The 19,233-nt window shown below is 41.0% G+C and overlaps 1 protein-coding gene across 4 annotated transcripts in view; it reads left to right on the top strand.

Annotated features, from left to right (window-relative positions):
* Positions 1 to 19,233, top strand: part of IFT88 (intraflagellar transport 88) — a 132,300-nt gene that overhangs the window by 80,752 nt on the left and 32,315 nt on the right. For all 4 annotated transcript variants that reach the window (XR_015714049.1, XM_016203549.2, XM_016203548.2 and 1 more), the window contains 2 exons: positions 9,942 to 9,994; positions 14,443 to 14,508. Coding sequence is in view for 3 of the 4 variants with exons in the window: in XM_016203549.2 (XP_016059035.2) it covers positions 9,942 to 9,994; positions 14,443 to 14,508 (119 nt within the window). In the remaining variant the exon portion in view is untranslated. The remainder of the gene's footprint in view (positions 1 to 9,941; positions 9,995 to 14,442; positions 14,509 to 19,233) is intronic.

The raw sequence follows: 19,233 nt of genomic DNA, 5'->3' as shown, positions 1-19,233 counted from the left end.
GTGTGTCTCTCTTGGGTAAAGACCAAGAACTCCAGTCTCTTGACCCTCCTTCCTCTTCCAGGCTCTACTGGCTTTAGCTCTGAGGCCATCCCTTCTAGGCTGCGTCATTGATCACATCTCTGCTCTTTCTTGTCAACATTCGTTGGCTACTTTGCTGCCCCACTTGTCCCCCAAAATTTCATGGGTTGATCCAACCTTTCCACTGTTGTTCACAGCCTGGAAAGGTCTATTGTACATAGATGAACTAAGGCCACACATATTTGTGTTATGTGAACACTCCTCATCAGTCTGATGTGTTTCTCATTACTCCCCTTTTTATTTCCCTAACAGATCACCTCAATTTTTCTATTTTGCATTTCAGTTTACCTGAAAATAGAAGCCTTTTCCAGGAACTCCCCTAACGTTTCCCTATAAATTTGCAGCTGAATTTGCCTCCTTCTGTCTAAGTGACAGAGACATTCCATAATACATTGGTTACCCTCTCCTCTTTCTGAGCACTTATTTTCTGTGCCATACATCTGAATTTCCACTTTATGGAGGGGTGCTGGTTTCTATTTGCTTTGGTGAGAAAGTTAGGAAATACATGACGGTGCTTTTTTAGTTTTTCTTCCTGAGAGTTCATTGTTGGTGTATAAAAATGCCAACGATTTTCGGATGTTAATTTTGTATCCAGCTACATTGCCAAACTCGTTTATCAAAGCTAGTAGTACTTTGGTAGAGTCTTTAGGGTTTTCTATGTACAATATCATTGTCATCTGCAAATAAATACAGTTTTACTTCCTCCTTTCCACTTTGGATACCTTTTACGTTTTCTTTTTGCCTGATTGTTGTGGATAGGATAATCCAGTATTATGTTGAATAAGAGTGGTGAAAGTGGACATCCCTGTCTTGTTCCTGTTTTTAGGGGAAATGCTTTTAGTTTTTGCTCATTGAGTATGATCTTAGCTGTAGGTGTGTCATATATGGCCTTTATCATGTTGAGGTATGATCCCTCTATTCCCACTTTGCTGAGAGTTTTTATCAAAAATGGGTGTTGGATTTTGTTGAATGATTTTTCTGCATCTATTAATATGATCGTGTGATTTTTGTCCTTAATTTTGTTTATGTGATGTATTACATTTATTGATTTGCGGATGTTGTACCAGCCTTGCATCCCTGGAATAAATCCCATTCGGTCATGATGTCTGATCTTTTTAATATATTGCTGGATCTGATTTGCTAGTATTTTGTTGAGGATTTTAGCATCTGTGTTCATCAGGGATACTGACCTGTAATTCTCTTTCTTTGTAGTGTCTTTATCTGATTTTGGAATTAGGTTCATGCTGGTGTCATAAAAAGAGCTTGGAAGTGTTCCTTCCTCTTGAATTCTTTGGAATAGTTTGAGGAGGATAGGTGTTAGTTCTTCTTTGAATGTTTGGTAAAACTCCCCTGTGAAGCCGTCTGGACCAGGACTTTTGTGTGCTGGGAGTTTTTTTATTACTGCTTCAATTTCATTAGTTGTTACTGGCCTATTCAAGTTTTCTAATTTTTCCTGATTCATCTTTGGAATATTGTATTTTTTAGGAATTTGTCCATTTCACCCAGGTTATCTATTTTGTTGGCATGTAGTTGCTCATATTATTTTCTTACAATCCCTTGTATTTCTACTGAGTCAGTTGTTATATCGCCTCTTTCATTTCTGTTTTTATTTATTTCAGTCCTCTCTTTGTTTCTTGGTGAGTCTGGTTAAAGGTTCATCAATCTTGTTTATCTTTTCAAAGAACTAGCTCTTGGGAAAAAATGAAAATGAACAGACAACCCAAAATCAGTGGTTTCATTCACTTTTTAAATTATTTTTTTAGTCTCAGTGTCATTAATTTCTGCTCTGATCTTTATTATTTCCTTCCTTCTACTTCCTCGTGGCTTTTCTTGCTGTTCTCTCTCTAATTTTTTAGTTATTGGATTAGATGGTTTAGTAGAGCTTTTTCTTGTTTCTTGAGGTATGCCTGTAATGCTGTAAACTTTCCTTTCAGGACTGCTTTCTCTGTGTACCATAGATTTTGGGTTGTCTGTTCATTTTCATTTTTTTCCAGAAAGTGTTTGATTTCTTCCTTGATCTCATTGTTTAATAACATGCTATTTGTCCTCCATGTATATGAATATTTTTGAGTTTTTTTATAGTGGTTGATTTTTAGTTTCATGCCATTGTCATCCAAGAAGATGCTTGATATGATTTCATCTTCTTGAATTTGTAGAGACTTGCATGGTGCCCTAACATGTGGTCTGTTTTTGAGAATGTTCCATGTGCACTTGAGAAGAATGTATATTCTACTGCTTTGGGATGAAATGTTCTATAAATGTCATTTAAATCCATTAGATCTAATGTGTCACTTTAGGTCTCTGTTTTCCAGTTGATTTTTCGTCTTGATGATCTGTCCAATGATGACAGTGGGATGTTAGTCTCCCCTATGATTATGTTCGGTCGATCTCCCCCTTAAAGTCCACCAAGAAATTTTTTATATATTTAAATGTTCCTATATTATTGGGTGCATATGTATTTATAAGGCTTATTTCTTCCTGTTGGATTGATCCCTTTAGTATTATGTAGTGACCTTCTTTCTCTCTTGTTATGGTCTTTATTTTGAAGTTTATTTTGTCAGAAATAAGTATTGCTAATGCAGCTTTTTTTTCGTTTCCATTTGCATGGAATATTTTTTCCCATCCCTTCACTTTACACTTGTGTAAATATTTTGCTCTTAGGTGGGTCTCTTGTAGAGATCATACATATGGGCTCTGTTTTTGTATCCATTCACCTACTTTAATGTCATTTTCCCCCTTCATGCCAATGTACCTTTCTCTCAATATTTATTCTTGTTCTTAGACCAGTCCTTTTAGCATTTCTCGCAATGCTGGTTTTGTGGTACTGAACTCCTTTAGACTTCTTTTGTCTGGGAAGCTCTTTATTTCACCTTCAATTTTAAATGATAGCCTTGCTGGATAAAGCAGTCTTGGTTGCAGGTTCCTGCTTTTCATTACTTTGACGCTTCATGCCACTGCCTTATGGCCTGAAGTGTTTCTGTTGAGAAATCTGCTGTCAGCCTTATGGGGGACCCCTTGTAGCTCACTGCTTCTCTATCTTGCAGCCTTTAATATTCTCTCTTTTTCCTTAACATTTGCCATTTTAATTATGATGTGTCTTGGAGTGGGTCTCCTAGAGTCCCTCTTGTTTGGAACCCACTGTGCTTCCTGAACTTGTGTGGCTTTTTCCCTCACTAGCACAGGGAAGTTTTCTGTCATTATTTCCTCCTCCAAGTTCTCTATCCCTTGCTCACTTTCCTCCTCCTCTGGTATCCCTATGATGCAAATACTTTTTTACTTCATGTTGTCCCAAAGCTCCCTTAGACTGTCCTCAGACTTTTTTAAGGGTTTTCTCTTTTTGCTGCTTTCATTGAGTGGTTTTTTCTACCTTCTAAGTCATTTATTCTGTTCTCTGCTTCATTGAGCCTGCTTTTAATTCTTTCCAGCCTATTCTTGATATTAGATATAATATACTTCATTTCTCCCTGGTTCTTATTTATGATATCTAGCTCTTTTTGCATGTTTTCACTAAGTTCCTTGACCTTCCCATTTAGTGTCTTGTCGTTCTCATTAATTTCCTTAAGCATCTTTATAACCACTACGCTGAACTCTATTTCTGCTTACCTCCATCTCATCAAGGTCTCTTTCTGGTGATTTTTCCTTTTCTTTAGTTTGGGGCTTGTTTCTTTGTCTCCCCATTTTAGTGACTCTTTGTGTTTGTATCTGTATATTAGATATATTTGCTGTCTCCCAGTCTTGTGGAGTGGGACTTTATAGTGTATATCCAGTGAGACCCAGAGGTGTGTTTTCTGTATACTTCTGAGCTCTTTGCTCTAGGTGTGTCCCTTTAGTGGGTATCCTTTTTGTGGGTTCTTTGGGCTCTCCTGTTGTGATTGGGTCTAGATTATTGTTGAGCTGTTCTTTGGAGGACTCTCCTCTCAGAATGGCTAACTTTGTGGCTCAGCCCCAACCATGTCATGTGATTTTTTTTTACAGATGCTAATAGGGCAAAACAAAACACAACCAAACTCCCAAGAAACAAGCATTATCTTAAAAAATATCCTGACAATCACAATGAAAACATCACAAGAGAAAGTAGAATTGGGAGAGTGAAGCCAGGACACAAATGCTAAAGCAGAAAACAAAACAAAACCAAAGGAAAAATCAAACAAAAAAAAGTAGAGAAAAGGATAATATTCTTAATAGTAAAGAAAAATTAAAAATAATAATAATGAAATAAAATAAAACAAAAAGTAAAAGGTAGAGAAGCTACTGGGAGATAAAAGGGGCAGAGAAAAGATTCTGAAAGAAGGATGAGCAAAAAATTAAGGGTAGAGCATAGAAATAGGAAAATAGTTGAAAAAGAAAAAATAAAAATAGACAAACAGAAACAAACGAAAAGACAGGAAGACAAAGAATAAAAGAGGAGGAAAAGAAAAGAAAAGAAGAAAGTTATGCCAATGGAACAAGAAGAGAGAGAGATAAAGCAAGGGCAGGGAAGGAGCCCAATAAGAGATATGGGGGGAACAATAGAGAAAAGCAATAAACTTATTGGTTATAATGATAATATCCCAGCAATAAAGCAGAGAATATCAAGAAAATCTTGATAATAGAACAAAAAAACAAAGGAAGAAAAAAAAACAAAACAAGCAAAGCAAGACAAAACAAATTTTTTAAAAATTAATTTAAACATTAAAAAGAAAAAAATTAAAAACAATTGAAAATGTTTTTTAAAAGTTTTTTCCTTTTTTTTTCTTAAAAAAAAAGTCAATCATGTGAGAGTCCTCTAGGCAGCTTATGTTTTTTGAAGCTCACTGTTTTGTATGCTGATTTTGGGTCTCCTGGCAGGTACTTGTGTGTCAGCCACTGTCAGGAGCTGTTTGGCTTTGGTGTCCTTAGGTAGTTGGCTGGTCTAAGGCTCTCTGTGGACCACCTCCACCTACCTGTCAGCTATTTTGCCTTCCCCTTGTGGTTGCCTGGTCTTACTCCAGAGTCTTTTGAAGAGTCTTTAGGGTGCGGGCTGGCTACTGTAGATCGGGATATCACTCCCCTTACTTAGTGGTTTTGCAGTCAGGCGTTCACTATGGGGAAGTTAGCCTCTGCTTCAAAGCCAGCTCCTTAGTCTCTACCCTGTCGTCCAATTCTAGTTCTCCGTACAATGACCTGCTGCAGGTTCAGGTTGCATTCAGTCTGTTGCCTTTTCTGTATGGGCAGTTTCAGCAGCCTGGGCTCAGTGGGTTTGATTAAAAAAGACTCTGGTGAGCACTTTGCCTGCCCAGTCCCCAGGAGGGGTTTTAAGGTTTTCCTCCAGTTCCCAAACAATAGTCCCTGAGAGTCTTATTCTTGTATTGCCATTCTGTGAGCTGTTTTCCCTTCCCCCTCAGGACTGTGCCTTGTGGGGGATATCTGGGGCTTCAGTGAACTGAACCAGCCCCTTTCCTATTGGGGATGGTGCTCTTAGCCTGCTCCGCCCCTCCTTTCCCACTTCTGGTTGGCAGATCTCACAGGGCTCTCAGTTCAAACTCTCCACAATGCAGACACAAATCCCAGCTTTTGCTGGTCTATCTCCCCAATGCAAGCCAGGAAGGTGGACGCCTGTTCAGCAATCAAAAACTCAAAAACGCATAAAGCAACAAACAGGCTGAGAACCCTCCCTGCAAGGTCCTGGGGCTCTGACGCCTGGGAACCAAGCAGGAGGGGGCACAAAGTCAGCCCCACACAGGTCCCCTGCACAGCTGATCTCAGTGAAGCTGACGCAGCTCCTTGTGCGCTATCCTGGCTCCCCTCAGAGCAAGTCAAAATCTCTGATTCACCCCACTGGCAGCTCTGGCAACTGGAGTCTCGATCCACCCCACTGGCAGCCAGAGACCCAATCCTCCCCACCGGCAGCTTCAGTAGCTGGAGTTCCAATCGGCCCTGTTAGTGGCTCTGATCCCCCTCTGGCAGCGGGAAGGCTCTCTTCCCCTTCCCCATGCCACACAGTTCAAACGCTTTCTGGGGTCCTACACAGTGCCTTACAGGAAAGCAGTGTCCCTGTAGGTGGCTGGGGACTGCAGCCCTCTGGCTCCTTTCTATTCAGAAGCCACACACTGCCAGACAGCCTTTCCTGCGGGCAGCACCCCAGGTGAAAGTCCCCTGCCCCAGCTGCCGCCATTAGGCGCATTGTTTCACTGGGAAGGTGCAGTCCCTTCTTTGCAGGCACACTGTTACCCCGGTTCCCTCTGCCTGCGGTGCACGGCTCTCCTTCCCTTCTCCTCTGCTCTGGCTTTGAGGAGCCAGTCCAGCCTCTAACCCTCGGGCCTCGCAGGCTAGCACTGGCTTCAGGGGGTCTCCCCCTTTCTATGCCCCCCTCTTTTACCAGACTCTATGGTGTTTCTTAGTGCTCCTTACTTGAAATATGTCCACTCAGGTATATTTCTCTTGTTTTTCCAAGCTGGTTATGCAGCATTTTAGCTGTAAATCCAGTCCATGGCTGGAAGCAAGGGCACTCTGCTTCTTGTCAGAGTGCCACCATCTTCTCTTTCTGTGTCCTGTTTCTTGAAAGGCAGAGCATTTACATGCATGTTCACTTTGTGACAATTTACGGCGCTATACAGTTATGTTTTGTATAGTTTTTCGTGTATTGTACTTCAGAATAAAAGGTTTAAAAGTAATAAAAGACAATTCAAGCCAGAAAGGCAATACTGCCCCACCCCAATGGTGCCATTTGGAAATGTGGGGGTGGGGAGCATTTTATGGTCATGGTGATGGGGACACACACTGGCTATGAGGTGGGCAGCTGCCCAGGATGCTTAACACTCAGTAATGTGTAGAGGGTTTGTATAATGAACAGTGAGTGTCACCCTAAATGCCAACAGCACCTTCCACCAAACACTGCACTAGAATAGAACATGTTAATCATATGGCTTTGTCACTGAAATGTCATCTTAAAACTCTAGGGTCTTTTCTCTGGGGCCATTTGGTGTGTTCAAGGAAAAGTGTCAGCCTTGCTGATGTCATCTTGGTAGCTGAAAGAGGCCAGGACTGAGCCTCACTGCTCCCAAGAGGACTTCTCACTATATCCTCCCATTTTCATTTCTCACCTCAGACCAGCCTGGGCCCTGGCCACAGCCTCCCTGATGAACTCCTAGAGCGTGGGGGCCAGCTGCTTCCCAGTCACAGTGCTCATCTGTCTTCCTGTTGCAGTTCCACTCTTTGTCCTCCCTTTTCAGTTCTGTTGATTCCAGTTCAGCATTTCTGGAGATTTTCGGAGAACATCTCCTGCTTCTCTTTATATGCCCTTTGCACACCCTCGAGTTTTAGCTTTCTCCTCCCTGTTGAAGGCAGTCTCCATCTCCTTCATCCATCACCCATCATTTGTTTGTGTCTTTATACCATTTGAATTTCTTCTGAGATGGAGCTTGAGTCTTCCCTTCTCCTTCTTGTTTTTCGGGGTTAATTCCAGGAGAGACATTGCTACATAAAAGATCTTTACTCTTCCATCTTAACACAAAGTTGTGACTCTTACGTGTTACTTATTTATTCCAAACACAGAGATAATTCTTTCTGGTGGTAGTTTTCAAACTGCATCTCATTGCCTTGTGTAAGTGTGAAACTAGGGGTTAATATGGGATTTTTATACTGGTACATACTTTTGGGGGAATGGCCTTAGACATAGCTCTTACCCTTGCCTGATCTGTTTGTTTCTTTAAGATAAATGGATAGAATGAAATGCTACCTGAGGCCAATTCTGTTTCTAAAATTCCATCATTTTCTAACTTAAAGTCAAGTCATTGCAGATTTAAAATACTTAAAGCCTTTAGCACTCTTCTGTATTTATTATACTGTGCTAGGCAATTTATAACCAATTTGCTGGAATTTTTTGGTGCATTATTTAATATGTCTTACCTATGCTCTCTGTAAATTTTTCTTTACTATAAGGACGGAGGAGAAAAGTAGGCATTCATTCAAGAAATGAACTTAGTTTGTTATTCCTAAACTAGGTTCTAATGTAAAACAAATAAAAGAGACAAGCGAAAACAGTTAGCCTCTTTTACTGCAGAGCATGCCTGTCCTAGATTAATAAGCACCTGGCTTCCTCAATTACAAAAGTAATAGCAGGAACGTGCAGGTTAATGGTGGAGATGAATAAAATACATTTATCTCATGTCCTAAGTTACTCCTTTGTTACCTTTATGAGACATGGCAGCTTAAAGCATAAAATCTATTGATGGTCACACAGGTGACCTCAGTGCCCAATCATCTGTGCTAATGGAATTAACAGATCACCTGTAGTTATGAGCAACTAGAATTAATAATCCAGAGTGTCATCTAGCACTTTCTTACCCTGAAGTTACTGAGCTATATTCTTCCTCTCATCATGCTACGTTAGTGGTTGGAAAGATTGATCCATTTTCCCCATAAGGGTGCACTCACATGCACACACACTACTTAACAACTGGTCTAGCTGCTATTGTGTGAATTTCCCAATAGGTAGCATTCACAAAATAAGATTTTCTTTAAGAAAAAAAAAGTGGTTATAATAATAAGTAATGTTTATGGTTTACATACCTTGTGTTACTTAATTCTTACAACAACCCTTTTAATAGGTACTATTACTATCTCCATTTTATAGATGAGGAAACATGGATAACTTACATGTCATGGAATTAATACATTACCAAATTAAAATTCACAATCCTGACCTTGAAGGCAGCAGTCAAAATGTATAATAGAATATGCAAAGGAGGAGAACTTAAGTGAATAGTGACACCCAGTATGTGTCACTGGGTGGTCATGTCTGGTCCTTCATAAACAAAGGCTATACTGCCCTCAGAAGTTTATGGATTAATAAGGTTCAGAAACCTAAGTAACACTGCAGTATAGTAAGTGCAGTATGAAAGAAACTGTAGTGTTGAGCAAGTCCATGGAACAGTCTCACCCAACCTGAATGGCAAAGTGTTACGAGGTCAGCAGAAGCCTCAATGTGGAGTGGCTGTCCTGTGCTGAGACCCAGAGTGTAGACATGTAGCATGCACATACTCTGTATTCCTGTCTGAATTTGTGGTAGCATAGCATGGTGAAAGACACATGGAAAGGCAGAAAACTACAAAAAGTGGGTAAATGGAAGTGGGATCTTGGATTATCATGCAGTTGAAGAAGAAGTGATGGGTTTTAAGGAGGAAAATAATATGGTTTGTTTTTGTTTTTTTAAAATCCTCACCTGAGGATATTTTTTCTATTGCTTTTCAGAGAGAGTGGAAAGGAGAGAGAAAGAGAAACATTGACATGAGAGAAACACATCAATTGGTTGCCTTCCACATGCGCCCCGACCAGGGACCAGGAATTGAGCCTGCAAATGAAGTACGTGCTCTTGGCCAGAATTGAACCTGGGACCCTTCAGTTGCTCTAACCACTGAACCAAACTGGCCAGGGCTGGTTATTTATTTTAGAAAATCATTTTTTAAGGGAAAGGGGGAGGGGATGAATAGAATTCTTTTTTATTCTCTCTTTAGTTGAAACCTAATTGTTCAAATACAAAGTCAAAAATTGCCTTGTAGGTATTAAATTTCCAAGCGTAAGTATAAGATTATGGCAAAAGTAATAATAATGTTTAAAGTAGAATGCAGTGGTCTTCAACCAAACAAGTTAATGGTTCTCATAAAAATTTCTAAGTAAAGGCATAAACTAGATTGAAGGCCTCTTAAATTTAAATTTACTAATATAAATATGACAGGCAATAATGAAGTTGTATATAGTATATGCTATTTTCAATAATAAAGATCTAATCAAAAGTCAAAAAATAATTGAAAGATAGTACAGATCTGTGGCTTTATAAATCTGTTTGACCATCTCAGATTATTTTTGTTTCCTCTCTAATTTCATATCATTTATTTCTCTTATAGGCCCACACAGGTGAAATGGCAGCTGATGGTAGCTAGTTGTTTTAGAAGAAGTGGTAAATGCTTTTATTTTTATTGATTTTTCATATATTTTGCTGTTTCTGTCTTATAGGTAATTATGCATAAAATGTGTTCCAATTGCATTTTTGTTTATTAAAGCATTAACTTTTCATAACTACACATATTTGAAGCATTATATGAAAAACATAATAATTACTACAGACAGAAAAAAGTTACACTTTAAAAGTAGGTCTTGAAGGAGGAAACAAGATGGCGGCGTAGGTAACAGCTATACCCACCGCCTCCCACAACCACAGCAAAATTACAGCTAAAATACAGACGCACCATCACTCAGAACCTCCTGAAATCTGGCTGAACAGAAGCCCTACAACCAGGGAACTGAAGAGGCATCGAGACGGGTAGGAGGGGCAGAGACTCGGGTGGCTCGGGGGTGGATTGGGACTGGATCATGGAGATGCGGCCGCAGGCCCACACCCGGTGCTGCGGTTTAAGCCTGGGAGGGGTATCTCGGCAGTGGAGGTTTCCCGGAGGAGTGAGGAGTTTCAGCCCCACATCAGGCCCCCCAGTCCAGGGCTCCAGGGCAGGGAATAGAAGTCCCACAACTTCGGGCTGTGAAAACCAGTGGGGACTGTTGCTGAGGGTCATGGAGGGAGCGGGAGTCCAAGGCAGCTCCTATTAGAGGGCCCGTGCATGAACTCACCCAGACACACTCCCTCTGAGCTCCAGTGCCCAGCAGCAGCTTGAAAGGAACCTGAGACAACTTGGGGAGGAACTAACCTGCCAGAATTCGGGCGAGAGCTGGAGGGGCAGTTATCTCCCAGGCAGAAGAGCTGACAGAGGCCATTGCCTCTTTGGCAAGCCCTCCCTGCACAGAACCAGCAGGCAGGCACCATATTTGAATCTCCAGCACCTGACTCACACCTTTGGCCCCACCCTGGTGATTCCCAGAGGCCCCGCCCCTCCCTACCTGCAAGCTCATCCAAGCCATTTCCAGTAGCTTTTCTGTGGAAGTGGTGTCTCGAGTTTATGCTTAAGACTTTCCTAAAATCTCTCAAACAAGCAGTCGTGTGCCCTATATGGCTTGATAAGTGGCCCCAGGCCTGGCACTAGTGGCAGCCTGCATTGGCTCACAGCTAGGTCTCTCCTGGACAATGCCAAGCCCAGCACAAGTGGCAGCCAACTGTGGTTTGCTATGTAGCTCATGCTGGGTGGCCCTGGGCAAGGCACAGGCAGAGGCTGACTTTGCACCTCCCAGGAGGCCCCAGAGACAGTGCACCTTGTAGTCAGACTCGACCATGTTGGATTACAACCCTACCACATCCACAGGTGACACACTCAAGGGATGCACTTGGTGAACACCAAAGCTCCACTGAAGTAAATCCTGCTCCATAGGGGTGTCTCCAGCACAACAGCTCTTTGGCTGTAGTTGCAGCTCGTCCTCACAGCCGATTGGCCTGGGGGTCAGTTCCTCCCAGTGACGCCAACAGCAACCAAGGCTCAACTGCAACAGGACAGTGCACACAGCCCACACAGGGGAGCACCTAGAAGGCCCAGCTCAGGAGACTGGGGAGGCTGAGCCACTGGACCTTACAGGACACCTACTACACAAAGCCACTCTACAAATTCCAGAGTCATACCTAATACATAGAAACAAACAGCTGGAAGCAGCCAAAATGTGGAGGCAAAGAAACATGTCACAAAGGAAAGAACAGAAGAAATCTCTAGAAGAGGAACTAAATGAAATAGATCCAAGCAAGCTAACAGATACAGAGTTCAGAATTTTGTTTATAAGGATGCTCAAGCATATTAGTAAGAGTATTATGAAAACAACTGAGAAAATCGATGACATAATAAAGTACCAATTTGAAATGAAGGCCACATGAACTGAAATGAAGAATAATTTACAGAGCATCAACAGTAGAGTAGAGGATGCTGAGAATCAAATCAGCAATTTGGAACATGAGGAAACAAAAAACACTCAACCAGAAAAGCAGAAAAAAGAATCCAGAAATATGGAGATAGTATAAGGAGCCTCTGGGACAACTTCAAGCGGCCCAGCATTTGTATTATTGGGGTGCCAGAAGGAGAAGAAAGAGAGCAAGAAATTAAAAACCTATTTGAAAAAATAATTACAGAAAACTTGCCCTACCTGGTGAAAGAAATCGACTTACAAGCCCAGGAAGCACAGAGAGCCCCAAACTAGAGGAACACAAAGAGGGCCACACCAAGACATCATAATTAAAATGCCAAAGGTTAAAGACAAAGAGAATCTTAAAAGCAGCCAGAGAAAAGCAGTTAATTACATACAAGGGAGCACCCATACGATTGTCAGCTGATTTCTCAACAGAAACTTTACAGGCCAGAAGGAGTGGCAAGAAATATTCAAAGTGATGAAAAACATGGAACTATAACCAAGATTGCTCTGCCCTGCAAAGCTATCATTTAGAACTGAAGATCAGATAAAGAGCTTCACAGATAAGAAAAAGCTAAAGGAGTTCATCACCACCAGACAGACCAGCACTACATGAAATGTTGAAGGGTCTTCTTTAAGAAGCTAATGAACAAAAGAATCTGATGAACTAAATAGATCCAGAGACATTGACACATGCAACAGACAATCGTGTTTCAGAGGAAAGAGATAAGGGGGGTGGAGAGTGGAAGAGATTAACCAAAGAAGTTATATGCATATATGCATAACCCATGGACACAGTCAATAATGAGGTGAAGGCCTGGGGAGGGGGTGGGAGCGAAGTGGAAGGGGTCAATTGTGGGGGGAAATGGGACACCTGTAATACATTCAACAATAAAGATAAATTTAAAAATTTTTTAAAGTAGGTCTTAGTTATGTGTCCCAACCCCACTGTTAGAAACAGATTTATCTCTCAAAGTTAATATGTAATCATTTTTACCAGTTAGCCACAGAAAAACAGGCATTCTGTACACATCAATTTATATTTCATTTTCTGTCACATAATTCTTTTTTTTTTTTTAAATATATCTTTATTGATTACAGAGAGAGGAAAGGAGTGGGAGGGAGAGAGACAGAAACATCAATGATGAGAGTCATTGATCGAGCCCGCAACTGGGCATGTGCCCTGACCGGGCATCGAACCCTGATCGCCTGGATCCTACGTCGACGCTCAACCGCTGAGCCAAGCCCAGCCGGGCTGTCACATAATTCTTAATGTCCTATGTGTGTGGCCACATTAATGAGACTATCTCTATCTCCAAGCCTGAGGAAGTCCCGGGTATAGAACACTGGGGCTATATTTTTATACGAGATGTTACTTGTGTTTTCAATAACTGCTTTATTAGGTCCTGTGCTGTTGACCCCTGTCCTGAAGGGTAGCGATGTTAATAGTTTTGAACTGAAGTGAATGATGTTAAAATTCAGAGATTGAGCAGGAGACAAACATTAACAAATGTATGATCCCTCTTGTAAAGCATACAAATGACCCAGGAAAAGAAACTCCTCAATCTCAGGGAAGCATTTGTTTTGTCAAAGTGTTAACAGGGTGCTCTTGCCCAGTTCTGTAGCTTCTTTCTTGACAGACCCTATCTGAGCTCCTTCAGAGTGGCGTCAAAATATCTGCTCTGGGTTGTCTTCAAGTCATTGTGAGGGTTGATCGTTAATATGACTGTGTCTCCTGTCAAATAACATACAACATAACTGCACTGTATACACTTTATCTCATCTGAGTTCTGATTGCCTCTGTTTATTTCCATATCAGTCATATGTAGAGTGTACGTATATGGGGTATTCTGAATAATTTAAAGACATAAACCTTCTTGAGTTATGGATCGGTGGGTTGGAAGAGAAACTAACATTTACGGAGAAACTGCTGTGAGTTAGATGCTTCCTCTCTTTGATTTAATTCTCACAGCAACTCTTTGAGGTTAGCGCAGACATCCCTCTTGAGCCCTGTCGCCCAGAGATTCTTAGCTCATTCACTGAGGTTTCACCAAGACCTTTGACCCAAAATTCATTTTTTCTATTCTTTGCTGCTGCATGAAGTTCAATTATTTTATTATAAAACAAAATGTTTCCTATAAACATTTAAATGTTTCAGTGATAATTACAAAAAAAATTATGTTTCATCTTTTCCAACTAAGTGAATGACAAAATTATTAGTCTATCACATAAATTCTTTTAAATTTTCAATTCACTTGAAATAATCTTTAATTTTTAGGAAACTGAATGGATCTTAATTTGTACCACTAACATTTATTTTAAGAAGTGGAACTAAGTTTTAACCATAATTTTCTTCTCCTCTAACCCTTTTCAAATTTTTTTTTTTCTATGCATTTTCTTCCATTAGTTATGTTAAGAACTGTTACACATGCTTGAGGCAAACATGAAAGAAAGTCTTCCTGCTAAACCAATTAAGTGGTACCAGTATATTAGATTAAAATTAATGTTTTGCTGAATCCTATTAATTTATATAATCTGCTAGTGTGCTTCTTTCTCTTTTTTTATTTGTAGGTAACTACCAAAAAGCATTAGATACTTATAAAGATATTCACAGAAAATTTCCAGAAAATGTTGAATGTAAGTGAGATTATATTTTGTAACTTTGAAAGTATAGGTTCTCACATTTTATGCCCTGTTTTACATTTGGTACAATAGTTACATACATAGATACCAACCTATAATTGTGGTACATGTGTTTTGATCCACGTTTACAGGATTAGAGAATATGACTATACAAATACACATTTTTTTAGAATTTAATTGTTGATGGATTTACATTTACTATTGAACTCTCTCCAAAGTAAACAAATCTATATTCCCCATCTTTTGTACAGTGGATTTGATGTAACTTAAAATAGCAATGGGAAGTATTACAGCAATAACAAATCAGGATCAAGAAAAACACAAAATAACCATAATCATATGCTGTGTATCCCCACTAAACTCTATATTGAGCCCTGAATAGATGTACGGCTAAGGGAAAGAGATAAAAGACAATCTATTCTATAATCTTTAGTGTTTATAAGGAAATAAAAGGCAATTTCTGACATACTCCTCCTGGTAGCAAATAGAGGCAAGATTTCCAGATGGCACTTACTGGCGTTCAATTAACATTAAATGACTATAGAATGAATAAATGAGAGCCAGGAAGGAAGATGGTGGCACTCTGACAAGAAGCAGAGTGCCCTTGCTTCCAGCCATGGACTGGATTTACAGCTAAAATGCTGCATAACCAGCTTGGAAAAACAAGAGAAATATACCTGAGTGGACATATTTCAAGTAAGGAGCACTAAGAAACACCATAGAGTCTGGTAAAAGAGGGGGGCATAGAAAGGGGGAGACCCCCTGAAGCCAGTGCTAGCCTGCGAGGCCCGAGGGTTAGAGGCTGGACTGGCTCCTCAAAGCCAGAGCAGAGGAGAAGGGAAGGAGAGCCGTGCACCGCAGGCAGAGGGAACCGGGGTAACAGTGTGCCTGCAAAGAAGGGACTGCACCTTCCCAGTGAAACAATGCGCCTAATGGCGGCAGCTGGGGCAGGGGACTTTCACCTGGGGTGCTGCCCGCAGGAAAGGCTGTCTGGCAGTGTGTGGCTTCTGAATAGAAAGGAGCCAGAGGGCTGCAGTCCCCAGCCACCTACAGGGACACTGCTTTCCTGTAAGGCACTGTGTAGGACCCCAGAAAGCGTTTGAACTGTGTGGCATGGGGAAGGGGAAGAGAGCCTTCCCGCTGCCAGAGGGGGATCAGAGCCACTAACAGGGCCGATTGGAACTCCAGCTACTGAAGCTGCCGGTGGGGAGGATTGGGTCTCTGGCTGCCAGTGGGGTGGATCGAGACTCCAGTTGCCAGAGCTGCCAGTGGGGTGAATCAGAGATTTTGACTTGCTCTGAGGGGAGCCAGGATAGCGCACAAGGAGCTGCGTCAGCTTCACTGAGATCAGCTGTGCAGGGGACCTGTGTGGGGCTGACTTTGTGCCCCCTCCTGCTTGGTTCCCAGGCGTCAGAGCCCCAGGACCTTGCAGGGAGGGTTCTCAGCCTGTTTGTTGCTTTATGCGTTTTTGAGTTTTTGATTGCTGAACAGGCGTCCACCTTCCTGGCTTGCATTGGGGAGATAGACCAGCAAAAGCTGGGATTTGTGTCTGCATTGTGGAGAGTTTGAACTGAGAGCCCTGTGAGATCTGCCAACCAGAAGTGGGAAAGGAGGGGCGGAGCAGGCTAAGAGCACCATCCCCAATAGGAAAGGGGCTGGTTCAGTTCACTGAAGCCCCAGATATCCCCCACAAGGCACAGTCCTGAGGGGGAAGGGAAAACAGCTCACAGAATGGCAATACAAGAATAAGACTCTCAGGGACTATTGTTTGGGAACTGGAGGAAAACCTTAAAACCCCTCCTGGGGACTGGGCAGGCAAAGTGCTCACCAGAGTCTTTTTTAATCAAACCCACTGAGCCCAGGCTGCTGAAACTGCCCATACAGAAAAGGCAACAGACTGAATGCAACCTGAACCTGCAGCAGGTCATTGTACGGAGAACTAGAATTGGACGACAGGGTAGAGACTAAGGAGCTGGCTTTGAAGCAGAGGCTAACTTCCCCATAGTGAACGCCTGACTGCAAAACCACTAAGTAAGGGGAGTGATATCCCGATCTACAGTAGCCAGCCCGCACCCTAAAGACTCTTCAAAAGACTCTGGAGTAAGACCAGGCAACCACAAGGGGAAGGCAAAATAGCTGACAGGTAGGTGGAGGTGGTCCACAGAGAGCCTTAGACCAGCCAACTACCTAAGGACACCAAAGCCAAACAGCTCCTGACAGTGGCTGACACACAAGTACCTGCCAGGAGACCCAAAATCAGCATACAAAACAGTGAGCTTCGAAAAACATAAGCTGCCCAGTGGAATCTCACATGATTGACTTTTTTTTTAGTAAAAAAAAGGAAAAAACTTTAAAAAATTTTTTTTAATTGTTTTTAATTTTTTGTTTTTAATGTTTAAATTAATTTTTTAAAAATTTGTTTTGTCTTGCTTTGCTTGTTTTGTTTTTTTTTCTTCCTTTGTTTTTTTGTTCTATTATCAAGATTTTCTTGATATTCTCTGCTTTATTGCTGGGATATTATCATTATAACCAATAAGTTTATTGCTTTCCTCTATTGTTTCCCCCATATCTCTTATTGGGCTCCTTCCCTGCCCTTGCTTTATCTCTCTCTCTTCTTGTTCCATTGGCATAACTTTCTTCTTTTTTTTTTTCTTTTCTTTTTCTCCCCTTTTATTCTTTGTCTTCCTGTCTTTTTGTTTGTTTGTTTCTGTTTGTCTCTTTATTTTAATTTTTTATTTTTCAATCATTTTCCTATTCCTACACTCTACCCTTTTTTGCTCACCCTTCTTTCCTTTCAGAATTGTTTCCCTGCCCCTTTTATCTCCCCGTAGCTTTTCTATTTTTTACTTTTTACTTTATTTTATTATGTATATATATTTTTATATTTTTTTACTATTAGCAATAGTATCCTTTTCTCTCTCCCTTTTTTGTGGTTTTTTTTTTGCTTTAACATTTGTGTTCTTGCTTCGTGCTTCCAGTTCTACTTTCTCTTGGGTGGTTTTCATTGTGATTGTCAGCATATTTTGTAAGATAATGCTTGTTTCCTGGCTGTTTGGTTGTGTTTTGTTTTGGCTTGCCAGCACCCGTACTACAGCTCACATGATGTGGTTGGCGCTGAACCTCACAGTTAGCCAACCTGAGAGGAGAGTCCTCCAAAGAATGGGTGAACAACAATCTAGACCCAATCACAACAGGAGAGCCCACAGAACCCACAAAAATGACACCCACTAAAGGGACACACCTAGAGCAAAGAGCTCAGAAGTATACAGAAAACACACCTCTGGGTCTCACTGGACATACACTACAAAATCCCACCCCACAAGACTGGGAGACAGCAAATATATCTAATATACAGATACAAACACAAAGAGTCACTAAAGTGGGGAGACAAAGAAGCCCCAAACTAAAGATAAGGAAAAATCACCAGAAAGAGACCTTGATGAGATGGAGGCAAGCAAATTATCAGAAATAGAGTTCAGAGTAGTAGTTATAAAGATGCTCAAGGAAATTAATGAGAACCACAAGACACTTAATGGGGAGGTCAAGGAACTTAGTGAAAGCATGAAAAAAGAGCTAGATAAGATAAATAACAACCAAGCTGAAATGAAGAATACTATATCTAATATCAAGAATAGGCTGGAAGGAATTAAAAGCAGGCTCAATGAAGTAGAGGATAGAATAAATGACTTAGAAGATAAGGTAGAAAAAAACAATGAGAGCAGGAAAAAGAAAAAACACTTAAAAAGCATGAGGACAGTTTAAGGGAATTTGGGGACAACATGAAGTGAAACAACATTTGCATCATTGCAGTGCCAGAGGGGGAGGAAAGTGAGCAAGGGATAGAGAATTTGGTGGAGGAAATAATGAAAGAAAACTTCCCTATGCTGGTGAGGGAGAAAGCCACACAAGTTCAGGAAGCACAGAGGGTTTCAAACAGGAACCCAATGAGACCCACTCCAAGACACATCATAATTAAAATAGCAAATGTTAAGGACAAAGAAAAAGCAATTCCTTGGGAAGATGTAACATTTTTTCAACTTCTAATGCAGTCATGTTGAGACACTGAACGATAGAGTAGATAAGTTCATTGAGAGATACAGCAGCTCTTTGCTTTAAAATACCCATACAGCAGATAAAATAACATACTTGGAAAGACTATTTTTAATTTTGTCCTACAGTGATAATGAACACAAAACAGCACATTGCAATTCAGTACAAACAATCTTTTCTGAGCCACGTTTCCCAGTGGCCCAGCTCTAGCCTAGGATTACAGGTACTGCCTCTTCCTTAATTAACATATTCCTCACTTTGGCTTTTATAAAAGCTCAGCAGCAGATGGCTCAGCTATAGTGTTGCTGGTAGCTTAGGAGCAAGGAGTTTCTAGTGCTAATTAGAGCAAGTTCTTTAACCTGCTGCAGTGGTCTCCAGAAGCCAGTCAGGAAACAGCCTACTTGCTGGGGATTCCCTGTCACAGTTTCAAAAACTATAGATTTGTTGCCCTATCTATACAAATTCTCATTTAGATTCACAGTGGACCCAGATATTTAATTTTTTTTATTTATTTAAAGCTTTTTATTTGATTCTTAATCTCAGTCACTTTAGGAAACTGGTGCTTTAGAGATTAAATGAGAGCAATGATTTTTTGTGTGGAAACTATGCAACCCAAAAGTCACCTGGGCAAAAGTCTCAGCAGCACTGATGTTGGGACTGGACCATTCT

The sequence above is a fragment of the Miniopterus natalensis genome, chromosome 2 (assembly GCF_054644295.1).
Source record: "Miniopterus natalensis isolate mMinNat1 chromosome 2, mMinNat1.hap1, whole genome shotgun sequence".
In the NCBI taxonomy this organism is placed as follows: Eukaryota; Metazoa; Chordata; class Mammalia; order Chiroptera; family Miniopteridae; genus Miniopterus; species Miniopterus natalensis.
This window is presented reverse-complemented; position numbering and strand designations above follow the sequence as displayed.